At 45.3% G+C, this 26,470-nt stretch overlaps 1 protein-coding gene across 1 annotated transcript in view; it reads right to left on the reverse strand.

The window, feature by feature from the left end:
• mkln1 (muskelin 1, intracellular mediator containing kelch motifs) overlaps positions 1 to 25,972 on the reverse strand; it is a 34,408-nt gene extending 8,436 nt beyond the window's left edge. Inside the window, exons 1-13 of the mRNA XM_056277115.1 lie at positions 25,873 to 25,972; positions 24,603 to 24,672; positions 21,765 to 21,907; positions 20,110 to 20,198; positions 19,112 to 19,221; positions 17,708 to 17,900; positions 17,075 to 17,191; positions 16,787 to 16,852; positions 15,084 to 15,196; positions 8,010 to 8,222; positions 6,271 to 6,492; positions 5,856 to 5,985; positions 629 to 776 (exon numbers count right to left, since the gene is read on the reverse strand). Of these exons, the coding sequence (XP_056133090.1) occupies positions 629 to 776; positions 5,856 to 5,985; positions 6,271 to 6,492; positions 8,010 to 8,222; positions 15,084 to 15,196; positions 16,787 to 16,852; positions 17,075 to 17,191; positions 17,708 to 17,900; positions 19,112 to 19,221; positions 20,110 to 20,198; positions 21,765 to 21,907; positions 24,603 to 24,672; positions 25,873 to 25,952 (1,694 nt within the window). The 5' untranslated portion in view covers positions 25,953 to 25,972. The remainder of the gene's footprint in view (positions 1 to 628; positions 777 to 5,855; positions 5,986 to 6,270; positions 6,493 to 8,009; positions 8,223 to 15,083; positions 15,197 to 16,786; positions 16,853 to 17,074; positions 17,192 to 17,707; positions 17,901 to 19,111; positions 19,222 to 20,109; positions 20,199 to 21,764; positions 21,908 to 24,602; positions 24,673 to 25,872) is intronic.
• Positions 25,973 to 26,470: the final 498 nt, after the last annotated feature.

Raw genomic sequence — 26,470 nt, forward strand, 5'->3', positions numbered from 1 at the left:
GTTTTTAAACTCTATATTTTGTCAAGATAAACACCCAACTGAGACAGTAAAGCATTACACATGTCTGTTATGAAACTAACCGACACCAAAATGAACATTTTAACAACTTTAATATTATTTTTAAAACGATTTGAAATGGCCGCTGTCCCAACGCCTGTAAATACTGCAGCACCTCGGTGGTAGTCATGGTGCATCTGTAACCAGACATGTTGGCAATAATCAAAAATCAAGTCTAGACTATTTTTCTACACTGGAGGGCGCACTAGTGTGTTTCTAGAAGAGAGCAATGACCTTCACGAAGGAAACGACGCGACAACGCACATCATAAATAGTGACGTGACGCACACGCCAATTACGAGACGGCCATGTTGACCGCTCGTGGTCGTTCTAGGCAGATCGAACCATCACTGTTCTTTTTGTGTGCGATTGATCGACAACTCATTTTAATGCAAATATGTGCAATTTTAGCAGCATGCAGGGAGTGGCAGGTCTGTATCTTTTTTTCCCCCCACAAAGTTATGAAACTTTGAAAATCCAAAACGGTCGCAACGACCGGCTATGGCGTTCTAGTGTTCACTAAACAGACTGTGTGCACGTGTGCGTGTGTGCGTGTGTGTGTGTTCCCTACCAGTTGTTGCGGGCAATGTCGTAGATCCAGAAGGAGTTGCGGACGTTCTCCTCCCGTTTGTCCTTGTCCTTGCTGAGGCCCGACAGGACGTGGATCTCGTTCAGCTCAGGGTCGATGGTGGCCCTCTGGGTGAAGCCCGTCATCGGGACTGCGGACGAGAGACACAAAGACATACGACGGGGCAGTCACAAACCACTGTCGCACACAATGATTGGGATATATATACCTCTTGTCATCTGATAACAGCCTGCTCTGCTGAAATACACATGACAAGCTTTATCATTATTAATCATTATTACTGCTGCTACTATGACAACATAATTAACTTTCCTACCCCATAACAATGACATATATATGTGAATAATCACAAGATGCAGAAAGCTACTGGAATAAAAATGCATTTTTAAAATACAAACACAACGTGTCCAGATTCAAAACAGGGTTTCTTGATTCTCAGAAACTAGAGCAGCAGCAACAAAGAAAAACACGGGAGTGTGGACTGTGAAAGGCGGTCAGAGCAAACGGCGTGATAACATGGCAACATGTCACCATGACAACGCAGCCGACAAGAGACGGAACAGAACATGATGCAAATATAGACGGCCTGATTTTCAACAGTGCATCCTTATTCTCGGAGAATCACAAAAATGGCGACACGTGTGTGTGTGTGTGTGTGTGTGGGGGGGGGGGGTGTCTCTGCTGTGGCCCGACTGGCGGGTGAAAACTTTGGATAAAAGAATCCTCTCCGAAAGGCAGAAAACGAACAAGCTAAACCTCGTGAGGGGGGGGGGGAGGCTAAAAACCCCGAGCAGTTATGGAAACGTACCGATAAGAATCAGGAGGAGGAGGAACCGTCCAAACCCAAAAAACTGCCCTGTCGCCCTCCCGCCGGGCTGGCGTCTTTGAAAAGCCGTTCGAAAAAGTTTTGAGGCGAGCTAACGAAAATAAAAGCCGTTTCTCTCTTCGGCCTCCAGGAGCCAGAGAGAGTTGAAGTGCTATTCAGCATTACTGCACTGACGGGGTAGAGAAACCCCAGGGCCGGTCCTCGAAATCATTACACGGCGTTTCTGTTGCGAGGGCCAAAGCGGACAGAGTTCAAGTAACTAAGGCAGATTTAATGCGTGGTTGAGAGCAGATAGATGGGTTTTTTTCTAAAGACAGGGGAAGAGAGAGACAGACAGACAGACAGACAGACAGACAGACAGACAGACAGACAGACAGACAGACAGACAGACAGCGGTCCGAACCCACACAACACAAAGCGGCTGGGTTCATTGAATCAAATCTGCGAGATGGAAATGAGCGGCGGTTCGAGTTGCAGCAGTGAATCTTGCTCAGGCCACAGCACACGTAAACGTTCTAGAAGGACTTGAGAGAGCGAGCGAGCGAGAGAGAAAAGAGGTGTTTGGGCTTGCTGCTTCCTTCCTGCCAAAATACATTCTGTTCTTTCTCACTCGCTTCATTCTTGCTCACTCCTTTGATTTTTCTCTCTCTCTTCCTCACTCATCTGTCTATGTCCAGGCTTCTTCTCTTTCTTGTTCTCTCCGTCTCCATCTCATCCCTTGCTCCCTGGTGCTGAGTGGCTGAGACAGGGCTCTATTTATATAGGCTGCATGCAGGGCTTTCTCATCAGTCAGTCTGTCTGTCTGGGACAAGAAGTGTCAGCCTGCCGCCGGGCCAGAGCTTTAAGCCAGGTGCTGCAGGTGGACCCGTCACAGCCCCTCTAACAGAGACGGAGAATTTACGACTGAAGGAGTCTGCCACTCAAACTCATTTCGGGTCGAATCAGATTACTTTTTTTTTTTTAATTTCCCCCCTCCCCAATTGTATCCGGCAAATTACCCCACTCTTCCGAGTAGTCGTCCCGGTCTCTGCTCCGACCCCTCTGCAGATCCGGGGAGGGCTGCAGACTACCACATGCCTCCTCCCATACATGTGGAGTCGCCAGCTGCTTCTTTTCACCTGACAGTGAGGAGTTTCACCAGGGGGACGTAGCGCGTTGGAGGATCACGCTACCCCCCCCCCCAGTGCCCCCCCCAAACAGGTACCCCAACTGGCCAGAGGAGGTGCTAGAGCAGTGACCAGGACACATACCCACATCCTGATTTCCGCCCGCAGACACGGCCAATTGTGTCCTTAGGGACGCCCGACCGAGCCGGAGGTAACACACGGATTCGAACCGCCGTTCCCCGTGTTGGTAGGCGACGGAATGGACCGCTACGCCACCCGGACGCCCTAATCAGATGAAATCTAAATGATCACACGGTGGGGTGGAGGATTGGGGCAGGGATTAGCACAGACAAATAAACAGCATTAGCTGTGGTTGTGGTGCGGCTGGTCCACTGGTTTGGAGGCAGGTAGACTCTTAGGAGAGGTTAATCTGGTCAACAAGCAGCAGCTGTGCCCAATTAATGTGTGTGTGTCTTGAGAAGCCAGGGATGAAGGTCTGTGGAGCCTATTGCAACTATCAAATGCATTATTTCCATTAGGCCGAATCGTATGCTTAATAATGTGATACAGACTATATATGTACACACATACATAGTCACTGACAGAACTGCTGCTTTGACCCCCTTGCAGAAGGAGATGTAGAATGAATGACAGACTGTTTTGGGTAACTGTACTGGGGGGGAAAAAACTTCCACGGAGTCCTGGCCTCACCCTAAACAACCCAGAAGTTAAATTCTTGCTCTGTGCAAATGACCTGGTGCTGCTGCCACCCACAGAACAGGGTCTACAGCAGCATCTGGATCTGCTACAGAAATACTGTCAGAACCGGGCCCTGGTAGTAAACTTAAAAAAAGGCAAAAATTATGATCTTCCAGAAGAAGCCCAGGTGTCAGGAAAGTAGACACCTATTTACTCTAGGTAACACCGCCCTAGAGCACACGTTAAATGATGACTACCTGGGACCAGGGTCAGTGTCTCGGGAAGCTTTGGTCTGGCAGTGAATGCACTTAAAGAGAAAGCCCAAAGAGCTTTCTATGCAATAAAAAGAACATTCTATAAAACAGACATCCCAATTAAAATCTGGTCCAAAATCTTTGACAGTGTCATCCAGCCCATTGCGGTATATGGAAGTGAAGTATGGGGTCCACTCAGTCAACAAGACTACACTGGATGGGACAAACATCCAATAGAAGCCCTGCATGCAGAATTCTGCCGAAAATTGCTAAACGTACGAAGGAAAACACCACCAAATGCATGCAGGGCAGAACTAAGCCGTTTCCCATTGATAATGAATATCCAAAAAAAGATCACTTAAATTCTGGATGCGCCTTAAATCAAGTCCCCACGACTCATTGCAATTTAAAGCATTCCAAATCAGAGAGCTAAGCCCCAAAAAAAGTCCCCTCAGTCAGCTGGTTGCGAAACTAACGGACCCCGTAACCACTGACACAGATGCGTTTCAGACCAGCACTGCTACCCACCCACAGATTAGAGTAAACAAAATCATCACACAATGCAACAACTCATATCTGGAACATTAGCACATAGAAACCAAATTACAACACAAATCAGGATGTTATGGGGCCCTAAAAAGAGAAGACAAACTGGCTGACTGTCTGTCCACTGTCAGAGACAGTCAGCAGAGACACATCCTTACCAAGTACAGGCTCACTGACCACAGTCTAGCCACTGAAAAGGGCAGACACACAAAACACCTTGGCTGCCAAAAGAGCAAAGAATATGTGGTCACTGTATGGCAGGTGAGGTGGAGACAGAGATGCACTTCCTGCTAAATTGTGAGAAATTCCAGAACATAAGAGGAAAATACCAGGAGAAATTTGAAAACCAGATTCCAAATGTTCGACTCCCGGATGAGAAAGAACAATGGCCGCTTATTTTAGGAGAGGGTCAAAGTCACACCTTGCAGCACAATAAGTGTCAGAATGCCATAGCCTGAGGGTCAGTGAGTGACCAAAACACTGTCAGTTGCTGTTCAAGTGCTGTTCTATGTTTCTGCCAGATCTATCTATTTTTCATTTGTTTTAATTTTTTTTTTTTTGGTTTGGTTCTCTGTTGACCTGTTTTGCTCTGGCAACATTGTAATTAATGCAGTCATGCCAATAAAGCATCATTGAAATGAACTGAGTCATTCGCTCCATTCTCTTAAGTGCCTGACCCATTTCACAGAGACAATACAACCAAGTGGTCACTGCCTAGGTTAAGGACTGAGACAAAGATACGCCTGACAGAGAAAAACAAACCACATTTGGGTCTGGAAGACGTATCGATCACGATGTCGAGCATGGGGATGGAGACGATCATACATTTTGTCCGATGAAGCTGCGTGTTTGGTGGGTGAAGAAACATTAGCACATAAGGCTTTGGTGTAGTCATGAACATACCGGGGGAAAAAATTATGAGCTGTCCGCGTCTAAATGGGGAGAACTGTCATCATCCGTATAGCCTAACATGTGCGTAGGCACCGAGGGCGCCACTGCAGCAACAACGCGAGAGAACATACGTCATAAGAGTGATTTGAGCTGTGACAGAGTATGCGCAGAAAGAGAAAACAAAAATGATAAACGGTTATCTGGTCGATGGCAACAAGTCAGAGGAAGTGCTGAATAAATCCAGCCACAGGGTTGTTTTAAAATCCTACGGAACAAGTGGAAGAGAAGTTCTGAGAATCAATTTACCTCTGAGTAAATTTAAAATTGCTGGGTCTGATGAAATCAATAGTGTTCTCCGGGGACAATTACTCCCAAGTCCCAACTGCCGCTTCATCTCTGGCTGCAAACTCGCCAGATGCAGAATATTGGCCGTAATAGCGGATACACCACTCCTTTTACCTCCGATTGTGTTTCTCCAGCTACTGGCTGCTAAATGTGTTTATGCATGGAGTGATAACCATTGCCTGTCTGTGGCAGCGGTTCTCAATCTGGTCCTCAGGGGCCTCCAGTACTGTGGTTTTTCTACACTGCCAGGTAGTTCATTAAGTTCACCTTAAGAGGTCTCCGAGGACCAAGCTGAGAATCACTAGTCTGTGGTATGTCTCATCTTGTCATACACACACACACACACACACTGGTCCTCTACTCAAATCCCAACATTGCCAATAAGCATTCACACATTGGCCTGCTACAATCATTATGTAGGAGTTTTAATGCCTTGCTTGAGGGCAGGTTGACAGGACATGTGGCTTAGGCTGGAATCAAACCCAAGACCTTCCAGTTAAGAGATTGAACAGTGAACAGCAGGTACAGGGACTAAAACTCACCCATGCCCGAATCCTTCTTGGTCCCGTCTGATATTATCTCTACGTGGTCTCTGTCCACATCATAGCTGAAGAAATCATTCAGATACGTTTTGGACCTCTGACCCCCAAATACATATAGACAGCGGTTCCTCTGTGGGGACAGACAAAGGGAAAGAGACCTCACTAATCACAAGTAACCCTTATGGCTGCTAATATATTGAGACTAGACTAAAATTACAAATCACAGGCCTAATAATATCATTTATTATTAATTCAAATCACTGTATCTAGCAAAAAAAAGAAATCTGGATAACCCACAATTGTGCAGAACCTAGACTCTAACAACGCACAGTAGCTATACACTAAAAAGTGGTGGTCATTAATCCAGGAGTGGTAGCCACCCACTTAGCAGCGATAGCTGGGTGAGCAGACTCACAGTGTGGAACAGCATGCAATGTCCAATACGGGACTGGACGTCCTCCGGCCCGGCATTGCAGGAGTCTTCCCGGAGGAGGCTCCACGTGCCGGCTTGGCAGTGGTAGGCGTAAAGGCCGCTGAACTGGGGCTCTGACGTCCGGCTGTCCTCCACGCTGCTGTTGCAGGTCAGGATCCGACCACCGAAGGTGTAGATCATGTGCTTTTCCGAGTCCATGCACATCTGCAGGAAGGGCGAGAGAGAGAGAGAGAGAGAGAAAGAAAACAGAGGAAGAACAGGACACAAAGAGGGAGACAGAGCAAAGAGAAGGATAGAAAAAAAGAGGGAGAAAAGAGGACATGAGGATGAAAAACTGGAGGGTTTAACTACTGGAGAGTCGAATGCTCCCCTGTCCCTGACATGGATATTCATCTGGAATTGGTCTGCGGGCGCTGAAGGAAAGGGCTGCCCACTGCTCCTGCCTGCCCCTGGAGGAAGGACAGCAGGATGGGAAAACTGCAGAAGAAACATTTCTTCAGGCACCACTCCCTGCATGTGTGCATGTGAGAAGGTCAAAGGTCAGGGAAGACACAGGACATTCATCTACTGCTTAGATTTCAAGTTAGTCCGCTGGAGACGGAAGACCAAAACCTTCACCCAAGGTCTCTACACAAATCTGCTTCAATTTCAGTCTTACAAAATTGGAAAAAATGAGAGGAACTTGGATTTTCTCTGTAGCTGTGTTGAATGTATATACCTGTGTGTGTGTGTGTGTGTACATATGTAGGAACCAGAAGTTTCTTAAATCACACCTCAACTACACAATCTTCAGACACACCAGTTACACTTTACAATAAGGGTACATTAATTAACCAGTAATAAGCATTACCTAACAGTTAATAGTTAACGTGTCTAGTAATGATTTACTAATGGTGTTCATCATTTACTAATATTAGTTAGTACATTGATTAACCGGTAAGCCATTAATGAATGTTAAAACGAGAATGCTTGTTAGGGTTAGTTAATGCTTATTGCTGTAATAGCTCATGTTAATTAATGTACCCTCATTGTAAAGTGTTACCAATACAACTGCAGCAGGGAAGCATGTCAGTCGAGGCCCATAGAGAACAAACTGGGCAGAAATAACATCGGGTGCCACCCAAATGTGGCCAAAGGATTCTGAAATTCAACAACTACTCTTGGTGTTTTCCCGCCAAATACAAGTTTTCCATCATACTTAATTGATCCAGTCCAGTTTAAAGATCCATCCATCCATTATCCGAACCGCTTATCCTGCTCTCAGGGTCGCGGGGATGCTGGAGCCTATCCCAGCAGTCACTGGGCGGCAGGCGGGGAGACACCCTGGACAGGCCACCAGGCCATCACAGGGCCCACACACACATTCACACCTAGGGACAATTTAGTGCGGCCGATTCACCTGACCTGCATGTCTTTGGACTGTGGGAGGAAACCGGAGCACCCGGAGGAAACCCACGCAGACATGGGGAGAACATGCAAACTCCACACAGAGGACAACTTGGGACGACTCCCGAGGTTGGACTACCCCGGGGCTAAAACTCAGGACCCTCTTGCTGTGAGGCAACTGTGCTAACCACTGCGTCACCATGCCGCCACTGAAAAAACAACACTGCTAAAATTAACATTCCACAATAATCTCGTTTGACTAGTAAAATCATTGGCATGGACTCTTCAATTGACTGACTGAGCTACCTAACTAAACACAGAAAACTACCACCTACCTGGTGGTCAAACACCAGCTTGGGGCCTCCATCGGCGGACGTGTCTTCACTGAGCAGCGTCCAGCTGTTGGCGTCGATATCGTAGCGGTAGAAGTCGCTCTTGAGGGATTTGCTGTTCCTGACACTGGAGTCCAGGTACCGGCCCAGCGTGTAGATCTGCCGTCGCTGGGAGTCGATGCACATCTTGTGGCAGGATCGCGCGCTCGGCCCACTCTAAACACACAACACGAAATAATAAAACACGGAAAGGATGTCTCGATAAAGGACATCACTTACTTGGACAACATATTTTCATCAAGAGGATTACATGCACTGCATCTTAACATTTAGAGCTTGCTCCCGAAAATCCACCAAAACCACTTTCTTACTTCCAAAAGTAAGCCTTATATTTTATCATTTCCAGAAAAGTGGCTCGACAGTTCTGTGGACGACTCGAAACTGCATTAGAAAACAACACAATCATAAGAAAGGGCAGAAATCGAAATGGTGGAGGGCTTTGTGCTTGTAAGGACGGACATCGTTTCCAATTTCTGAGCAGACATTTACCATGAAGAATTAAGACTCTGTGGTTGGATATAATTTTTCTTAAGAGCAAATAATTACTGGCGGGAGTTTGTTACAGGCCTCCGGACCAAAACCATTTCTACGAACTGCTGGAGGAGGTCTGTGCAAAAAATATCACAAACCCCGACGCTAATATTTTAGGTGACTTGAACACAGACATTCTAAAAAAGGACACTGGTTTGTATTAAGCATATGATAATTTCTGCCGAGTATCTGGGCCAACTCAGTTGATACAGGAACCAACACGTGTTGCCTGTACCACTGAAACTATCATTGATTTGATTCTTGTTTCAGATAAAGATTTTTTTTTTTTAATTCAACCCCTTTTCCCCCCCAGTTGTCAATTGTACCCATCCAATTAACCCACTCTTCCAAGCCATCCTGGTTGCTGCTCCACCCCCTCTGCAGATCCGGGGAGACTGCAGACTACCACATGCCACCTTCAATACATGTGGCGTCGCCAGCCGCTTCTTTTCACCTGACAGTGAGGAGTTTCGCCAGGGGGACGTAGTGCGTGGGAGGATCACGCTATTCCCCCCAGTTCCCCCTCCCCCCTGAACAGGCACCCCAAAAGACCAGAGGAGGAGCTAGTGCAGCAACCAGGACACATACCCACATCCAGCTTTCCACCCACAGACACAGCCAATTGTGTCTGCAGGGACGCCCGACCAAGCCAGAGGCAACACGGGGATTCGAACTGGCGATCCCTGTGTCGGTAGGCAACGGAATAGACCGCTTTGCTACCCGGAAGCCCAAAGATAACATTTCTAAAGGTGGAGTAGTAAGTTATAGCTTGAGTAACCATAACATCATCTACCTCAAGAGAAGACTAGAAAACCTGTGTATAAACACCACAATTCAGTCAGGTTCTTCTTCTTCCTCTTCTTTCGGCTTGTTCCCTGCTTCTCAGGCGTTGCCACAGCAGATTTTATTGTTTCCATTGATACCATGTGAGGGCACAGCACCAATGGTGGCCATTGTTAACCTGGGCCATGACTGATCTGGTTTGATCTTGTCAATCCGCATACTGATTTGGCAAAATTTTACGTTGGAGGCCCTTCCTGACACAACCATTAACCCTATGGACGGGGCACAGGTAAAAGCGCTGGATGCTATCCCGGTATTCATGGACTTGTGTCCATGCCTGTCATCATACAATTGAGTCAGGTTAAGAAGCTTGAAAAGACACCAGCAAAGATGCCCTTGTTGAGTCTAAAGAATACAAATCTTTCTCAAGTATTGGAATGTCAAGATGTTGACAAAGCCTTCATAGATATTTTAAATAGGCTGGCTCCAATGAAAACAGTTAGAATTAAACAGAGATCTGAAACATGGATAAAAGATGACATACTAAAGGCTATCAGACCATGAAATGATAGTTATGTAGAGTTTAAACAAAGACCAATCAAGTTTTCAAAAGTTTTAAGAGTTTTAGAAATGAAGTAAACAGAATGATCACAAAGGCTAGGGAAGATTTTGTCAGTGAGAAAATCTTAGAACGTAAATAAGAGCCAAGGAAGCTTTGGAAGTGCCTTAAGGAATTGGGGAACAGCATAAGTTTAAAATCTAAAGCAAATAATATCAGTCTGGATATAGATGAAAATAGCACATCACACAAAAAGGAAGTGGCTGATCACTTGAATTCACATTTTGCTACAATTTCTAAAAAAAACTGGTTGATAAACTTCCACAGCTTTTAGGTATACATGGTGAAAAACAGACTTTTATACTCATCTCTTTTGTTTTCTCAAAGGTTTGAATCGGCACTGGTTTACAATGTTCCAATTTAATTTAGCAGACACTTTTAACCAAAGCGACGCACATCTGAGAGTTAATGCAACACAAGCAAGGTTCTAGTCAGGACAATGCAAGTAAGTTCCAAAAAATTAGATTAAAGTCCGATAGGACACAGGTGTCAATAGGCAGTGCACAAAGGCAATGCATAGGGTGCATAGAGGCAAAACATTTTAAAAATATATTAATACCATCGATGTGGAGGTGTTCGTGAAAGAGCCTGGTCTTTAGTTTCTTCTTAACGATGGAGAGGGACTCAGCAGATCGAATAGAGTTTGGTAACTCATTCCAACACCAGGGAACTACAGAAGAGTCTTGTTAGTGATTTTCAGCCCCATTGTGGCAGAATTGCCAGGCACCTTTCATTGGCAGAGCGTAGTGAGCAGGACTAAGTGTAGACCTGAATGAGGGAGTTCAGGTAGGCGGGAGCTGTTTTAGTTGCTGTTTTGTAAGCGAGCATTAAGATTTTGAATTTGATGCGGGCAGCAACTGGAAGCCACTGGAGGGATATGAACAGCAGAGTGACATGTGCCGTTTTGGGTTGACTGAAGACCAGACACGCTGCTGCATTCTGGATCATTTGCAGAGCTTTGAAAGTGCATGCAGGGTGACCTGCCAGTAAGGAGTTGCAGTAGTCAATGTGTGATATTACAAGAGCCTGTACCAGGAGTTGTGCTGCATGCTCAGACAGATAGGGCCTAGTTGTCCTTATGTTGTACAGGGCAAATTGGCACAACCGAGCAATCGAGGCCACGTGAACCTCAAAGGCTAGTTGGTAATGAATCATGACACCCAGGTTTCGGGCAGACTTTGTCAGCATGAGTTAGGTTGTTCCAAGCTGGATACTGATCTGTTGTTGTAAGGATGGACTGGCTGGGATGACAAGTAGCTCAGTCTTAGATAGGTTAAGCTGAAGGTGGCGTTCTTTCATCCCTGCAGAGATATCAGCAAAGTGTGATGATATCTGTGCCAAGACTGTGAGGTCATCAGGAGGGAATGATAGGTATCGTATAGGTATCCTATGCTGACGATATCGTCAGCATAGCAATGGTATGAGAAACCATGGCAGCGGATGATTGCACCAAATGAGGTGGTGTATACTGAGAAGAGAAGGGGACCGAGCACTGAGGATAAGCTGTGTGGTTTGAACACTTCTCCCTTCCAAGATACTCTAAAAGATCTCCCTGAGAGATAGGACATGAACCAGCGGAGGGCAGATCCTGAGATAACAACCTCAGTGAGTGTGGAGAGGAGGATTTGGTGGTTAACCGTGTCAAAGGCAGCTGACAGACCTAGGAGCAATAAAGCTGAAGACTGACTAGCAGCTCTAGCCAAACGCAGTGGTTCTATTACCGACAGCAGTGCAGTCTCGGTAGAGTGACCTCGCTTAAAGCCAGACTGATTCGGATCATACTGATTGTTCTCAGAGAGGAATTCAAAGACTTGGTTAAAGACCATACGTGCGCTCCAGTATTTTTGATAGAAAGGGTAGGCGTGAAACCAGTCTGTAGTTTTCAACCTGGGCTGGGTTGAATGTAGGCTTTTTTTAACAGCGGGGTGACCCGAGCTTGCTTAAATCCATTGTAAGCGAGGAGTTGATGATGTGTGTGACTGTGGGGGGAATGGTCTGTAAGAGGTTGGATGGTATCGGGTCCAGCAGACATGTAGTGGGACGAGGGTCCAGCAGAAGCTTGGCGACTTCCTCCTCGGTCAGGGGGTAGAATGAGGTGAGTGAGGCACTGTTAGCTGGTAGCGGCAGACAGAGTTGGTCAGGCTCTGAGAACTGGTTACTGATGGCAGAAAGCTTATCTGTAAAGCACGAGGTGAACATGTCAGGAGTGAGCAGAGTGGAGGTCAGAGCAGGAGTCAGATTGAGGAGTGAGTTAAATGCAAAAAACATTTTTTGAGCATCAGTGGTGCCACAGACCTTGTTCTGATAGTAAGCGGCCTTAGCTGTTTTTAAGTTGGAGGAGCGCTCTGGTTTTATGCCATTTTCTCTCTGCTGCTCTGAGCCCTGCCCTTTAATCTCTGATGACCTCAGTGAGTCACGGACTAGGGGGGGGGGCATTACGAGCAGGTTTGGATGCTAGAGGGCAGAGATTGTAAAGAGAGGAGGCTAGTGAGGAATAGAGTGTGTCTGTAGCCTCGTTGACAGGAAGTGAAGGGAATTCATTATGAGGAGGCATGGAAGCCAAGACCTCATTGGAAAGCTGGATCACTGTAAAGGACCGGAAGTTTCGGTGGAAGGAGACTATTTGTGGAGGAACGTGGGGATGTTCCGGTAAGGAGGCCGTGAATTGAATAAAGAAGTGGTCTGACAGATGTAGGGGACTGACAGTCAGATTTGCTGTGGAGCAGTTCCGAGTCAAAATCAGATTAACAGTATTGCCCGCTTTGTGTGTGGGAGGGGTGGGCACCTGTCTGAGGACAAAGGAGGACAGAAGAGACAGGAAGTCAGTTGCTTGAGTTTTCTCAGTAAGGATATTCATGTCTCCCATGGCAATCAGTGGTATGTCATCGTCAGAAATGGTTTAGATCACATCTGCAAGATTTCTTAGAGATGCTGCAGAAGTGATCATTCCTTCTGTTGCTCATATAATTAATATGTATATTCAGTCACGTTAAGCTCCAGATGAGCTAAAAATGTTAAGAGTAATTCTACTACATAAAAATGGAAGCAAATTCGACCAAAGCAACTACAGACAATTATCCATTCTAATTGCTCTTTCAAAGATTATCAAAATAATTATACAGGAACAAATAAATGAACATACTTCAAACAATAACCTTTTCTATGAGCTGCAATCAGGTTTTAGAAAAAAAAACATTCTACTGAAACATGATTGGGGTATCTAACAGAACTTATTAGAATAGAAGTGGATGGAGATAAGTTTGTGGCATGGTCATGCTGGATTTGCGAAAAGTATTTGATACATTAGAGCCAGCCTTTTATTAATGAAATTAAGAGCCATGGGTTTCAGTGGGCTGATCCTGAATTGGGTCCAGTCATACCTATCAAATTATGCTCAAATGGTTGATGTTAATGGGACCCTCTCAGTCAAGAATCATGGGATGTGGGGTGCCACAGGGTAGTATCGTGGGTCCTCTACAGTTTTTATTATAAATAAATTACTTAAAATCAGCTGCCTCATGCAATCTTTTTTTATATGCTGACGATTCTGTTTTATTGGTGGCATATAAAGAGAAGACAGTGGTTGAGAACATTCAGTGGGGAACTTCAAAATGTAAGTAGATGGCTAACAGATAATAATTATCCCTACACTTGAGAAAATTGAAGCCATTCTTTTTTATTCTAAAATAGAATTAGTAAGGTGACCGGGTTTTAAGGTCAAAGTTGGAGAGTTCCAGATAACTGCTAAAAATAATGTAAATTATCTTGGCTGCATTTTAGATGGGTTTTTATCAGGTGAAAATATGGCTTTAATAGCCCTCACCAAAATAAATCAAAGAATTAAGTTTCTAGCCAGAAAAGCTACCTTTCTGGACAGCTCAATTCTTCATACTCTAGCTGGAGCTCTACTTCAAAGTCAATTTGCTTATGCTACCACATCCTGGTACACTGGATTATCACAATGCCTCAAAAAACAAACTACAAAAGGCTCAAAATAAATTGATAAAGATTATATTAAAAGGTCCATCTACATACACATCTTGATCCTGCACATTTTAAAAAGCTTAACTGGTTGACAGTAGACAGGAAAGGATGTTGTATTGCTGTAAAGCCCACTGAGGCAAATTTATAATTTGTGATAGTGGGCTGTACAAATAAAATTGACTTGACGGTGGGAAAAACAGAATCATTTATATTAATATGCTGCTCACTAACAAAATTGTTAAAAATATGGTACCAAAGTACTTAATTATTTTTCACTACTAACAATCATAGCTACTTTACAAGAGGTAGTTTGACAGACTTCATCCCTTTTCGGTCCAATAGCCTAATGGGCAAAAACAAATTTCTCTACAGTGCAGGAGTACAGTGGAATAATCTGCCCACAAATCTGAAATTGAGTGTTTCACAGAGCAGTTTAAAGTGGCATTAAAGAAATGGGTGCAAAGATCAATGCAGCATATTCAATTTTAATTCTAACCTTTTATGATCAAGGAAACATGAGCATGTTGGCATAGCTACCCCGCCACCTGCTAGTTATATGTTGACTGTATCGTCTTCGCTTGCTGTCTGTCTTATTGTTTTGCTTTTATCTTATGGTATGTTAAGTGTTATACTAAAGGACATTGTAACTCTAGTTAATGGTCACAGCAATTTGTGAAACTCATCGTTGGTTTCGGTCATTATGCAACTGTGCTGTTTATAAGGTTGGGGGATACCTGCAGTCAGTTGAGACTGACGAAGTCACTTGGATGAATGATGAAACGTTTCTCCCACTAAACATTGTGCCTAGATGAATTGATTCAACTTTCTGGGATATACTAGAGGACCGCAATGGAAAAAAGCCTTTGGGCTTTATTGTTTTTTCATCCTTGGTGATTTCTAATGTATGTAATGCCTGCAGTGTAGTGTTATGTGTTGTTTTATCACCAAATAAATTCATTCAGTCAGTCAGTCATACCTAGAATATGTTATCAAAATCAAACTAAAATGTGTGGTATCCAAAGGCTTCATTTGCCAGCAACACGCCCTGATAGTCACTTACCGGTAAAATTATATGACAACCAAACCCACCACTACCTCACCTCTTTCTCAGTGTCACGGGAAATGCAGGCCCACTGGTTCTCCTGAACACTGTAGGCCCAGAAGTCAGCCAGGTCCTGTGTGCCGTCCCAGCCCCCAAACAGGTACACCGTCTCTGCAGAACAGAACCAGCACCACCAGTCAATGAACAGACTGCAATAATGCTTCAGCTACACAAATGTCAAATTTCCACTTGCCATGTGGAGACATCCCCCTCCCCAATTTTGTCCGGCCAATTACCCCCTCTTCTGAGCCATCCCGGTCGCTGCTCTACTGGAGGGCTGCAGACTACCACATGTCTCCTCTGATACATGTGGAGTCACCAGCTGCTTCTTTTCACCTGACAGTAAGGAGTTTCACCAGGGGGACGTAGAGCGTGGGAGGATCACGCTATTCCCCCCAGTTCCCCCTCTCCCCTGAACAGGCGCCCCGACTGACCAGAGGAAGTGCTAGTGCAGCGACCAGGACACATACCCACATCCGGCTTCCTACCCGCAGACACAGCCAGTTGTGTCTGTAGGGACGCCCAACCAAGCCGGACGTAACACGGGGGCCATGTGGAGACATCTTGAATGTGTAAGAAAAGCCAATAGGCGGAGCTGGCTGCCAGTGATGCTGAAGCATTATATCAGCTGAGGCAACAATGACGTTTAATGATTACATTGTGTCTCTACATTTAATTTACATAACATTAAGTTTCAACAATTATTCTTGATAATACATGATAGAATATTGGTAAATAGCACAACATTTTAAGTTTTTCTATGATTCTGTTTACAAAAATATTGGACAATGAGTGAAATGTGTCAAGTTTGATCTGAGGCGGGAAACTGAAGATATTCATAAGATGCCAGGAGTACAGTAAAAAAAAAAATCACGACTAAATTTGCTGAGACTGTTCCTCCCATTTCATTATTATGATCATTATATTGCAAAACAAAGGGTATTTTCAATCTAGCCCTGACACAGGTCCTTTGCTGCATAAACATTCCATTGCTCATTGAGGACTCTGACTGTTTAAACAACGACAGTGAGCCTGTGGGAGTTTGCCGTTTCCACAGTGATGCTCAGGTTCAGTAGATTGTAACCATATGTCCGACTAGTGGTGTTTGACTTGGGAGATAAGGGCCAAGCCAGTGTCACTGGGTTACGGTGGTGCGTTTGAAGTTATATTCACTATTCACTTCCTGCGAGTTGAACAAAACAGCCTGAGATACAAACTGGGCAAGGGATGGAAGACTCGATTGAACCTAACTAGCTCCCACACAATATAAAGACAAATAATCTCTTTTACACACACACACACACACACACATACGCATGCATGCACGCACATGTATACAGAATGCAGGCTTTTGTCTTCCAGAGGGCCGATTAGGACACGCTATGCTGAAAAAATTTCCAAATACTGAAATAACAATAGTGGTGTTTCTTCCACCATTACAATAGCAGTAATTAATGTGCTCTTTTAGATCTGCCCTAGGGACAGCATGGTTTTCGGAGCAGAAGGGGAAGGTCAGCGGTGGGTCTTTAGTTTGATTACACATTGACTGAGGTCTACATTTGGTGGGCTTGAGTGCACGTCTGCTGAGCTAACTTATGTCCAAGCATCCCATGTGCGCAGCCAACAGACACAAGTCACTGAATGTGAAATAAAACAGAATGCCACTCTGATTCAGGAAACACCAGTATGGACATTACTCACCTGTCTGGACGTCTATGACCATCTGGTGTCCTCCCCTCATCCCGGGCCTGTTGTCATCACCATCACCTGGGGGGGATGACAGAGAGAGAGAGAGAGAGAGAGAGAGAGAGAGAGACACACACACACACACACACACACACACAGAAAATTTCCGAGACAGAGAGAAAGAAATAGAGGAGAGAAGGAGTGATACAGAGAGACAGAAAGAGAGGAGGGCAGTGCAACATGTGAGCGACAGGCGGGTGAGAGAAGAGATATATTTGAGAATTTGGGAAGACAGGCTCTCACTGTTGATGTCGTCTCGGTTAGCTTCCTGGGTGGCAATGCCTTTGTGGCATTTGGGGATGATCTGGCTCCACCGGGGCTTGTACTCCTGCTGACTGATGTACTGGTTAAACAAACCGTCTGGTGGGGAGGAACAGCAGGGTCAAACACAGGAAGGATAAATTAACCATTAAGTTAGCCCACAAAAGGTCGTTACTGACCCGGTGATATTATCGTCGACTCTAGGGTTAAAGCAGGGGGCCTCCTCCGCTCTAATAGCTGGGTCACATTGTCCTGTCTTATTAGAATGGCCTTAACATGTAGGGATGTGTGTGTATGCACCAAATTACCTTTTATTTCTCTCTAAACCATTTTTTCACCCAATAAGGTTTTGCGTAAAGAAGAGTCAGGTTTTAATCAATATCACTACACTTTAATATCCGATTCAGCCCCCAACCCCACCTCTCAGAAATGTAAGAAAAAAGCCAGAATCAGAGTTGGTTGACCACAACAACCAGTGTTTCTCTCTGAAAAATTAACAACAGCATAAAGGCAACATTTCGCAGACCTAAGAAATAGTATGAGACTCAATGCTCTAACCCCCCCAACACACACACACACACACACACACACATTTCATCAGCCTGACTGCGATACCTCCGACAGCTTTGTCGATGAGCTCCTCACAGGCATCAAAGTCCCCTCGCAGCACCAGGCGGTCATGGAGGTGTGTGAGCATGGGGTGCTCCAGTGCTATCCTTGTCTTCTTCTGCAGTGACTCGAAGGCCTCCGTGTAGTTGTGCTGCCGGAAGTGCTTGAGGCAAAGGCGGATGGCTTCCTGTTCCCTGTACTGTCAGGGGCGAGGAGTCAAATGTCAGGGAGGACAAAACAGGCAGTCCAGCAGGAATAAGTCATGACTTGATTCGGCCGTCATCCCTGCCAACACGAATCCCTGTGTGTGTATGTGAGTGTGTGTGAGTCTAGTATTAATTCTGTGTAACCTCGTTTCTGAGACACAGGGAAGCTTTTCCCACTTTTTTTTTTTTAAATCAGGGTCAGGAATCAGTAACACTTTGTCATTTCACTTCATGTACTTGCATACATGAAGTGATCATCCATCATTTCATCATCCATTATTATCGTTCAATGAAATCTCTTTTCCAGCAACGTCTCCATAATCATACTTCCTCATCCATTCACAGCTGTTTAGCACAACAGAGCACCTCCACCAATTCATTTCCAGTTAAGCTTCGTGGCAAGTAGCTTATTTCTGTTTCAGACAGTGGGTGTGAGGAGAGGCAGACAACAGAAGGAGAGACAAGGGGGAAGTAGCGCTCTTGCGGGATTCGATCCCTTGCCATTGTAGGCCTTCAGAAGCCTGGGGGGGCCCAAACGCACTCCACTGTCTCTACGCATCAGTTGTTGATCTGAACTGACCGTGCACGCACACATGCACAATGTGAAGATGTTCATGTGTAAAACAGTGTGAAGTCATCAGGATATTTGTTGAAGAAATGAAACGATCAAACATTTAATTCATAGTCGAATACACTGATTGGATACCCGCTGCAGCTTCCTGTTGTTTGATTACGATGAGAGAGTGAATGTAGAGATGTAAACAAAGGCAATCAACCAGAAAAATAAAAAGAGAAACATCCCAATGATGAAACAGTTCATCTTGTGACTTGGTACAACAGCTGGTCATGTGACATGGTAGGCCCACTGCACACAAACACACACTAGGGGGTAAGTCCTGAATTTAACTAGTTCAGGCCAGCAGACCTCTGCACATTACAGGGACAGAAGCCAATAAGGACGCTGCTTTGACTCGGCAAATGTTTCCTTTTGCTCACATGACCACACCAACTATACCAGCTGGTTTTTACCAAGTATACAACACTTTATAGAGACGTAGGTGTGTGCCGCACATTTGAAATGGAAATCCGTCTTATTTCGTGTTGTTTATCTGTTTTTGAATGCAATTGGCGACACAAGAGCTTTCCTAAATAAATTACAACTTTTCTTGATCTTTCACTTTTTGGTTGGGTTGTGGCTGCTTACCTTGCTGTACCAGTTAAGGCAGGGCTGAACCACATCTGGATCCTCAATGCCATGCAACTCAATGTACCAGATGCTGAAGTTAAAACTTGGCCCCCAGGACATCAGAGGCACTGAAGAGGGAGGGAGGGGAGAAAGAGAGACAGAGAGAGAGATACAGAGCAAGCAACAGAATAAAGGGAAAGGTAACTATTTGTTATGTACTGGCAGAGGTGGCACAATTGATAATGTGCAACCATATATCACAATTTTAGCTTCTGCAAGTAAGCATAATAGAATGCTTACAAATCAACAATTAAACAAATTTTTTGGGTCCCCCCCCCCTTTTCTCCCCGACTGTACTTGGCCAATTACCCCACTCTTCTGAGCCGTCCCGGTCGTTGCTCCACCCCCTCTGCCGATCCAGGGAGGGCTGCAGACTACCACATGCATCCGCCGATACATGTGGAGTCGCCAGCCGCTTTTTTTCACCTGACAGTGAGGAGCATCACCAGGGGGACGTAGCGCGTGGGAGGATCCCGCTATTCCCCCCAGTTCCCCCACCCCCCGAACAGGCACCCCAACCAACCAGAGGAGGCGCTAGCACAGCGACCAGGACACACACCCACATCCAGCTTCCCACCCACAGACACGGCCAATTGTCTGTAGGGACACCTGATCAAGCCAGAGGTAAGACGGGGATTCGAACCACTGATCCGCTACCCTACCCGGACACCCCTAACAATTAAATAATGTTGAATTTCTCTCAGGTAACAGCTGAGATGCATGTAAATTATAAAAGGTTGAATAATATTGTTACTCAAACTAAGCAATCACATCATCAGTGTGTAACAAAAAAGGAAAAAATAAAGTAGTCATTAAAAATCATTCATCATTTTAACCGTACCCGTGAATCCCATGTTTTCAGTTCTGAACCGCAAAGGTCTTCCCTCTTCGATTACCACCATCTCCAAATTTACTTTCAAGGGCACACACAGTCCCCACACCATTTCAGCTCTCACCTATTTTGACAAATCTGCAGGGAAACATCTGCTCATCGATCTTGTGCTTTAAGGTAAAGGTTTCCTTGTTGTAGTCATTCTTAAGGCCACTGGTGGGAAGAAGAGACATACCAGAGACAACACAGCTGTTTAACAAAGTGCATTTCCCCAAGATGGGGCACTCAAATATTATTGTAACCAACAAGCTTTTTTAATCAACAAGTTTTTTTTTTTTTAAATCAATAGCTGCAGATTGGGAGGGGGGGCAGCCAAAATTTAAAAGGCACTATTCTCTTCTGAAGAAAAAACATTAATTGGCTGGTAAAACAGTGAAAGCACGCGGCTAATTTTGGGACACACTTTGAAAAAATGCCCTGCACTCATAACATGCTTCCTGATATCTAGACATATCCCTGAAGCTAAATGATTGAAGGAAAAATACATCCAGTAATAATTTATAAATTTAGGGTTCACCAAACGGTGTTCGCTTCCCACCCCTGACTACGATACATTCATGGGGTATCCAGACATAAGACAGAGGCCTATCATCAAAGGAAAAATACAATATTACGTAACTCCCGGCCATTTCCTTACTTAATGAGTCAGACAACACCACAACTGTGCACTAAACCGCACGGCAACCGTTGCCATGGAGACCGCATCCTAACATGTCTTTGCACTTAGTCTGGCCTGCAGTTGGCCCTCCTAGGCCAATACCGAAGCCGATGGGGACAAAGTCAATTTTGGGACATTTCAGTCAATGGATAAAACCTAAAATGGGGGCACCTCCGTAGCTGAATGGTTAGCGCGCATACCACGTGGCCACATCCGTCGCTGGTTCAAATCCAGCCGGCAGCATTTGTGGTACATCTTACCCGTCTCTCGCTCTCTTTTGTTTTTTCTTTTTTTGGATTTTTCCCCCTTTTTCCTCCCCTGTCGTACTTGGCCAACTACCCCACTCTTCCGATCCGTCCTGGTCGCTGCTCCACCCCCTCTGCCGATCCGGGGAGGGCTGCAGGCTACCACATGCCTCCTCCCATACATGTGGAGTCACCAGCCGCTTCTTTTCACCTGACAGCAAGGAGTTTTGCCAGGGGGACATAGCACATGGGAGGATCACGCTATTCCCCCTGGTTCCCCCTCCCCCCCAAACAGGCGCACCAATCGACCAGAGGAGGTGCTAGTGCAGCGACCAGGACCCGCACCCACATCTGGCTTCCCTCCCGCAGACACAGCCAATTGTGTCTGTAGGGATGCCCGACCAAGCCGGAGGTAACACAGGGATTCGAACCGGTGATCCCCGTGTTCGTAGGCAACGGAATAGACCGCTACGCTACCCAGACACCCTCTCTCCCCATTTTCTGTCTTATTCCACTATCACCATCTAATAAAAGGTATAACAAAATAATAAAGAAAAAAACTAAAATGCACCAGAACTATATGAGTATAATGTTTTAGAAAACATAGTTTTGTCTACATAAATACATTTCAAATATACAAAGCCTGTTGGTCGTTTCAGTTGGATTGCATGTAACATGGCCTTTTCAATAACAGTGACCATACAAACGTTGGGTGTTAACGTTCGTACAGTGAGCGATAAGCAAGCGTTTGTCAGAATCAATATCGCTCTCTTCTCTCTCTCTCCCTCTCTCTCTCTCTCCCACATTTTCACTTACCTGGAAAGAAGTTCTGTCATGTTCTCTTCACTCATCCCACCGAACACTTTGAACTTCTTCAGGTTGCAAACATGAGTCTTCTCGTACTTCCCAAAGGTGATGCTCTGAACAATGGCCGGCCTTTCCAATTTCAATATTAAGTACTGAAGTGAAAAAGAGCAACAACAAAAAAAAAGAACAGATATTCAGTTACTAGTGTGCCTGGAGACCCGCTGAAATTAACTTTCACTTACAGGGGCGGGAAGCCATTTTGAAAAGACTTCATTCATTAGTTAGAATGAGTACGGCGCAGCTCAGTCTACTGCAACAGATAAGTAGTGGTACACGCAATCAAATCAATCAGCCATATCCACATGTCACTGGTGTGCTAACAAGGTGGTACATTTAATAACCAATTACCAGGGCCCAATAGCACCGAGCGAGGGATGACCACAGAACACAGCGTTGATTAAATGTGCCAGTTAGAGGTGAGCGTTCAACAAACCCAAGAGACCAACATTTTCTAATCTACTCTAGCAAAAGCCGAGACTGGGTGTTCTGTCAATCCTGATCAATTTATAGGAGGCAGCTGTCCACATTGATTCCCAGCTGAAACTCAAATGACTACGCCCCCAGTGTAATTTACAAGCACTTCCGATATGAATTTATCTTAAACTCACCCGGTCGATGAAAACCAGATGCAGGCTTATTGACTTAACATTTTGCCTCGGTATTGATTCTTTAAACACTGTCACCCATCCGCCAGCATGTGTAAAGTAATAGATTCAATCAATGAGCTCTCCTACATCTACACATCCTTGTACAGAAAAGGACATGGCCTTTGTTTTCATTGGTAGACATGGTGTGCGTGGGGGGGGGGGGCTACAAGGCACACTACATGATAAGGCAATGCCGCTATATACCTTACCATCGTATCTGCGCTGGATCCACTTGAGATAACCGAGAATTTGTAATACTTTAATAACCCTTGAAAGAGACGGTTCCTGCTTACCACCCCGCCTCACAGCTCCCCCACTCTCAGTGCAGGCACCGCTGTAGAACTACACCTTTAAGCAGCTTCCACATGATCCACGCAAAGCGTCGGCATCAACACCAGGTTGGGCGCGACCCCTTCACAAGATCAGAGTCAGCACCAGGAGCGGCGGTGGTCATTACACTCACACGGTCGAGACTTTAAAATGACAGCATTCAGGAAGGAATAGAGTGGAGTTCATTTCTGGACTGCAGCCCGCATCAGCCATTGGCTGTAGCTAACCACATCGGCAAATTAGCACAGCTGTGAATACAGACTGGCTGCATATGGAAATGTAATTATTTAAAACTGTCAACCAACCTGGTAGTCCCATCTTTAAACTGATACCATTCCATGTCACGAACTTTTTAGTCAGATCGTGGCATGATTTAAGCATCACGTTATATAACTCGGGATACTCTGACACACACAGAACAAGTTTCTCCTCCATTTTTTTTTTTAAATATTGCAGCTATGATATCAAACTGTGCTGTGAATGGTTGTGCATCAAAGAGGCCAGTGTTGCGAAGGTCAAAGTTGAACATAGCTGAACTTTGAACGCAGCGCCAGGTTGTCTCCCAGCATCAGCACCTATGCTGCAGAACGCCAAGGTCTGCGGCAATGCTAGATTCGGCGGCAACGCTTGCCACATAGGAAATGAATGGCAGTGCCCACACGGAGCGTTTTTGTCGCTGATCATGTGACGGGCCCTTTAGAGTGATCAAGGAGAGGGAACGTTTCTATGGAAACGAGAAAAAAAACAAAATTCGACAGATGCCACAGTTGAAAACATTTCTTTCAGCTGTGGTTTTTCTTTGTATTGCTCGTTAACCACAGTGGTTAGCAGCGAGATGTAAACTCCTCAGTAGAGGGTTGGGGTGTGTACAAATTGCAGAGGCTGAAGCCAATACAGCACTTATATGGTTCTGCACGTGTTTTCTTACCTGTCAAAACCAGCTGAACAAGATCTCTGCATTTAGGATTTATTTCCCTTTCGAGGCCCTCTGCCTTGCTAAAGGGCGCTTCAGCAGAGCAGACACAGGGGTTTGAAACCGTGTCTTGGAAAATGGATGGGCTGTCTTTATTGCTATGTTACCCTCCTGCTCTTCTGCCTGCTGACCATGAAAAGGTTTTTAACTCACATGCCCAAGCCTGCTGGTGTGCAGTTAGCCATTGTTTTGGAAAGCTTAATTTCCTCTTGCCGTACAAGAGAGGCTTTCAAAATCCTCTACTTTCAATCTCATAATTGGGCTGGCATCTACCGTGTGTGTCACAGTGGGGTCAAAGAGTTCAAGAGACAAAATGAGAGCGCGTCGTCAAATATGAGGCATGCAGACACAAACGCTTCCAGCAAACGAGTGTGTAAATAACCAATGAATGTTAAGCTTCTATACATTTTGTATCTCCAAAATGCGAATGCTTCAAATAGAAATAAAAGATACTTAACATACAACTACTAATTATAGTGATAATAGTAACCGTTGTCATGGCTCAGAAAAAAATTAGTTATATTGCTTCCACATGACAGCACAAACTGGAAGGTACAAATCTCTACAACTATAGTCCACACCATCAACAACCTGACTGTGAAAGCGACTGTATTAAGTCTAAGGTGAATGAATACCCCATACCCAGCAACTTAAAGGGCCAATTCAGCAGCAACAAATTGCAAAGAGAGAAAGCCTCGGCCCAGCTTAACCTAACTAGTTATCAAAAGAGCATAACTTGATATTACTAAATCCTGTTGTATGTGGCCGTTCATCAAATAAGAACAAATCTTGTGTGAGGAATCACGCTGAGATTTGTGCGGTCAACAGCAGCCTTACCTGTGGTGGGTAGTTGCTCTCAGAAGACCATCTGGAGGACTGGTCATTAGGTTTATCGACCAAGATGTTTCTGAAATGATAAGGTTGAAAATAAAGAAATCAGATGACTCTGTGTGTGTGTGTGTGTGTGTGTGTGTGTGTGTGTGTGTGTGTGTGTGTGTGTCTGTGTCTGTGTCTGTGTGTAACTGATCTGATGGGGTCTGAGAGACTTTGCTTTATTTCAACTAGTAAACTGTGCAAGCAGCTGTATTGAGTCTCGAACACCACCTTACAACTACACCTGACATGACATGTGCTCTTGGCTATGATATGATTACTATGTAGCGAAAGTACAACTAATTCCTACCACAGTACTGCGATATTACTGCTGGCGATAGGTCAATGCACGACTCCAACAACATCATGCAGTGCTGTAATGATATGATTACTACTTCGTGCCACATGACGCCTGTGTTGTTTAACTCTCGAATGCATACGCCAACTGCTGACTCTGGATCACGGCGTCCGCTAAATGACAGAATATAACATTACATGCACATGCATGACTGCTAGCTAGTTAGCTAGTTAGCTGCTAGCTGCATTGAGACAAGTTCTGAACCATCAGCAGCCAAACGCTCCAAAAGCTAACACATTCACACGTCATTCACTGAGGACTGCTTATTCGTACAGTCAAAGTATATATGCGTGTGTGTGTGTGTGTGTGTGACAGTTCCGTCTGATTGTTTCGTTTTTTCGTATGTCTGGTAAACACATCGTTAGCCCTTTGTTAGGCTAACGATAGCCACTTTAGCTTTGGGGTCGCGGGTTGGCAAATGGGCGTTTGTTTCGTCATACCCGGATGCCGGCTTATCACGTGGCCGCGCCGGCTTGGACGCAACCACCGCGATTGTGGGGAGGAGCCAGTTAGTATCTTCATTACACACTCATAAATGAGATGAGGTGACGCAACAATGAAACCAAAAACAACATCCGAAGCTGACAAGATAATAACAATAAAAAACGAGGATTCGAGCATAACAAGTTATTTCTCCAACAACGCGGGAGCGGTTTGTCTTGTAAAAGAACGTTGAAAAGCGCCAAGGAGCGCACCGCCCGGGCCGGGCTACCCGCGAGAGGTAATCAAACGCCACTTCGCGGCGCTAGCTAGGCTCGCTCGGATCGCCGACGGGGCTAACCGGGAAAGCCCAGCGGCGCCGGGGCCACAGACGACGCCCGCAACCCCCCGAACCGGGCGGATAAGGCTGCCCGGCTGCTGCGTTGCGTTACTCACTCGGGTAGATAGGTGGAGGAGTAGGAGCTCCATTTAAAAACGCCGAAGGAGAGGACTCTGTTCTCGGGAACGACAGCCATCTTGTTGCACGGAATAACAAGCCGCGGCAGGCGGAAGGTTTAAAGAGACAGTACCCGCGACTCTTCCCCCCTCTGGGACCGCGGAGGGGAGCGTTTTAAAGGGGTATGGTGTGGCTTCCTAAAATAAGATAAAGATAAACCTTTAAAACAGTAGTCATCCGTTAACAATAGCGATAATCCAATAATAATTTTTAAAAAACACCCCAGTAACATTCAGGAGTGTGTGTGTGTGTGTGTGTGTGGGGGGGGGGGTGTTGTCTACCTTGTCCACCCGTTTTCCACCCTGAAAACGCGACACTATTGGGGCAACACTAATAGAGTAGACTGAAGACGATTTTGAGAACAAGACAGCTCTCTATTCACTCATACAGATCTGAATAGATACAGCAGAGGAACTCTCACAATTTCTATTGTTATTGTAACCGGTTATTTTGTTGCCCGGTGCGGGATTCGATACGAGGTGTACTGCGCCACAAGGCGACATCATTAACCGCTCGGCTGAAGGGCCAGACCCGAAC

Source organism: Lampris incognitus, chromosome 3 (assembly GCF_029633865.1).
Source record: "Lampris incognitus isolate fLamInc1 chromosome 3, fLamInc1.hap2, whole genome shotgun sequence".
NCBI classification, from domain to species: Eukaryota; Metazoa; Chordata; class Actinopteri; order Lampriformes; family Lampridae; genus Lampris; species Lampris incognitus.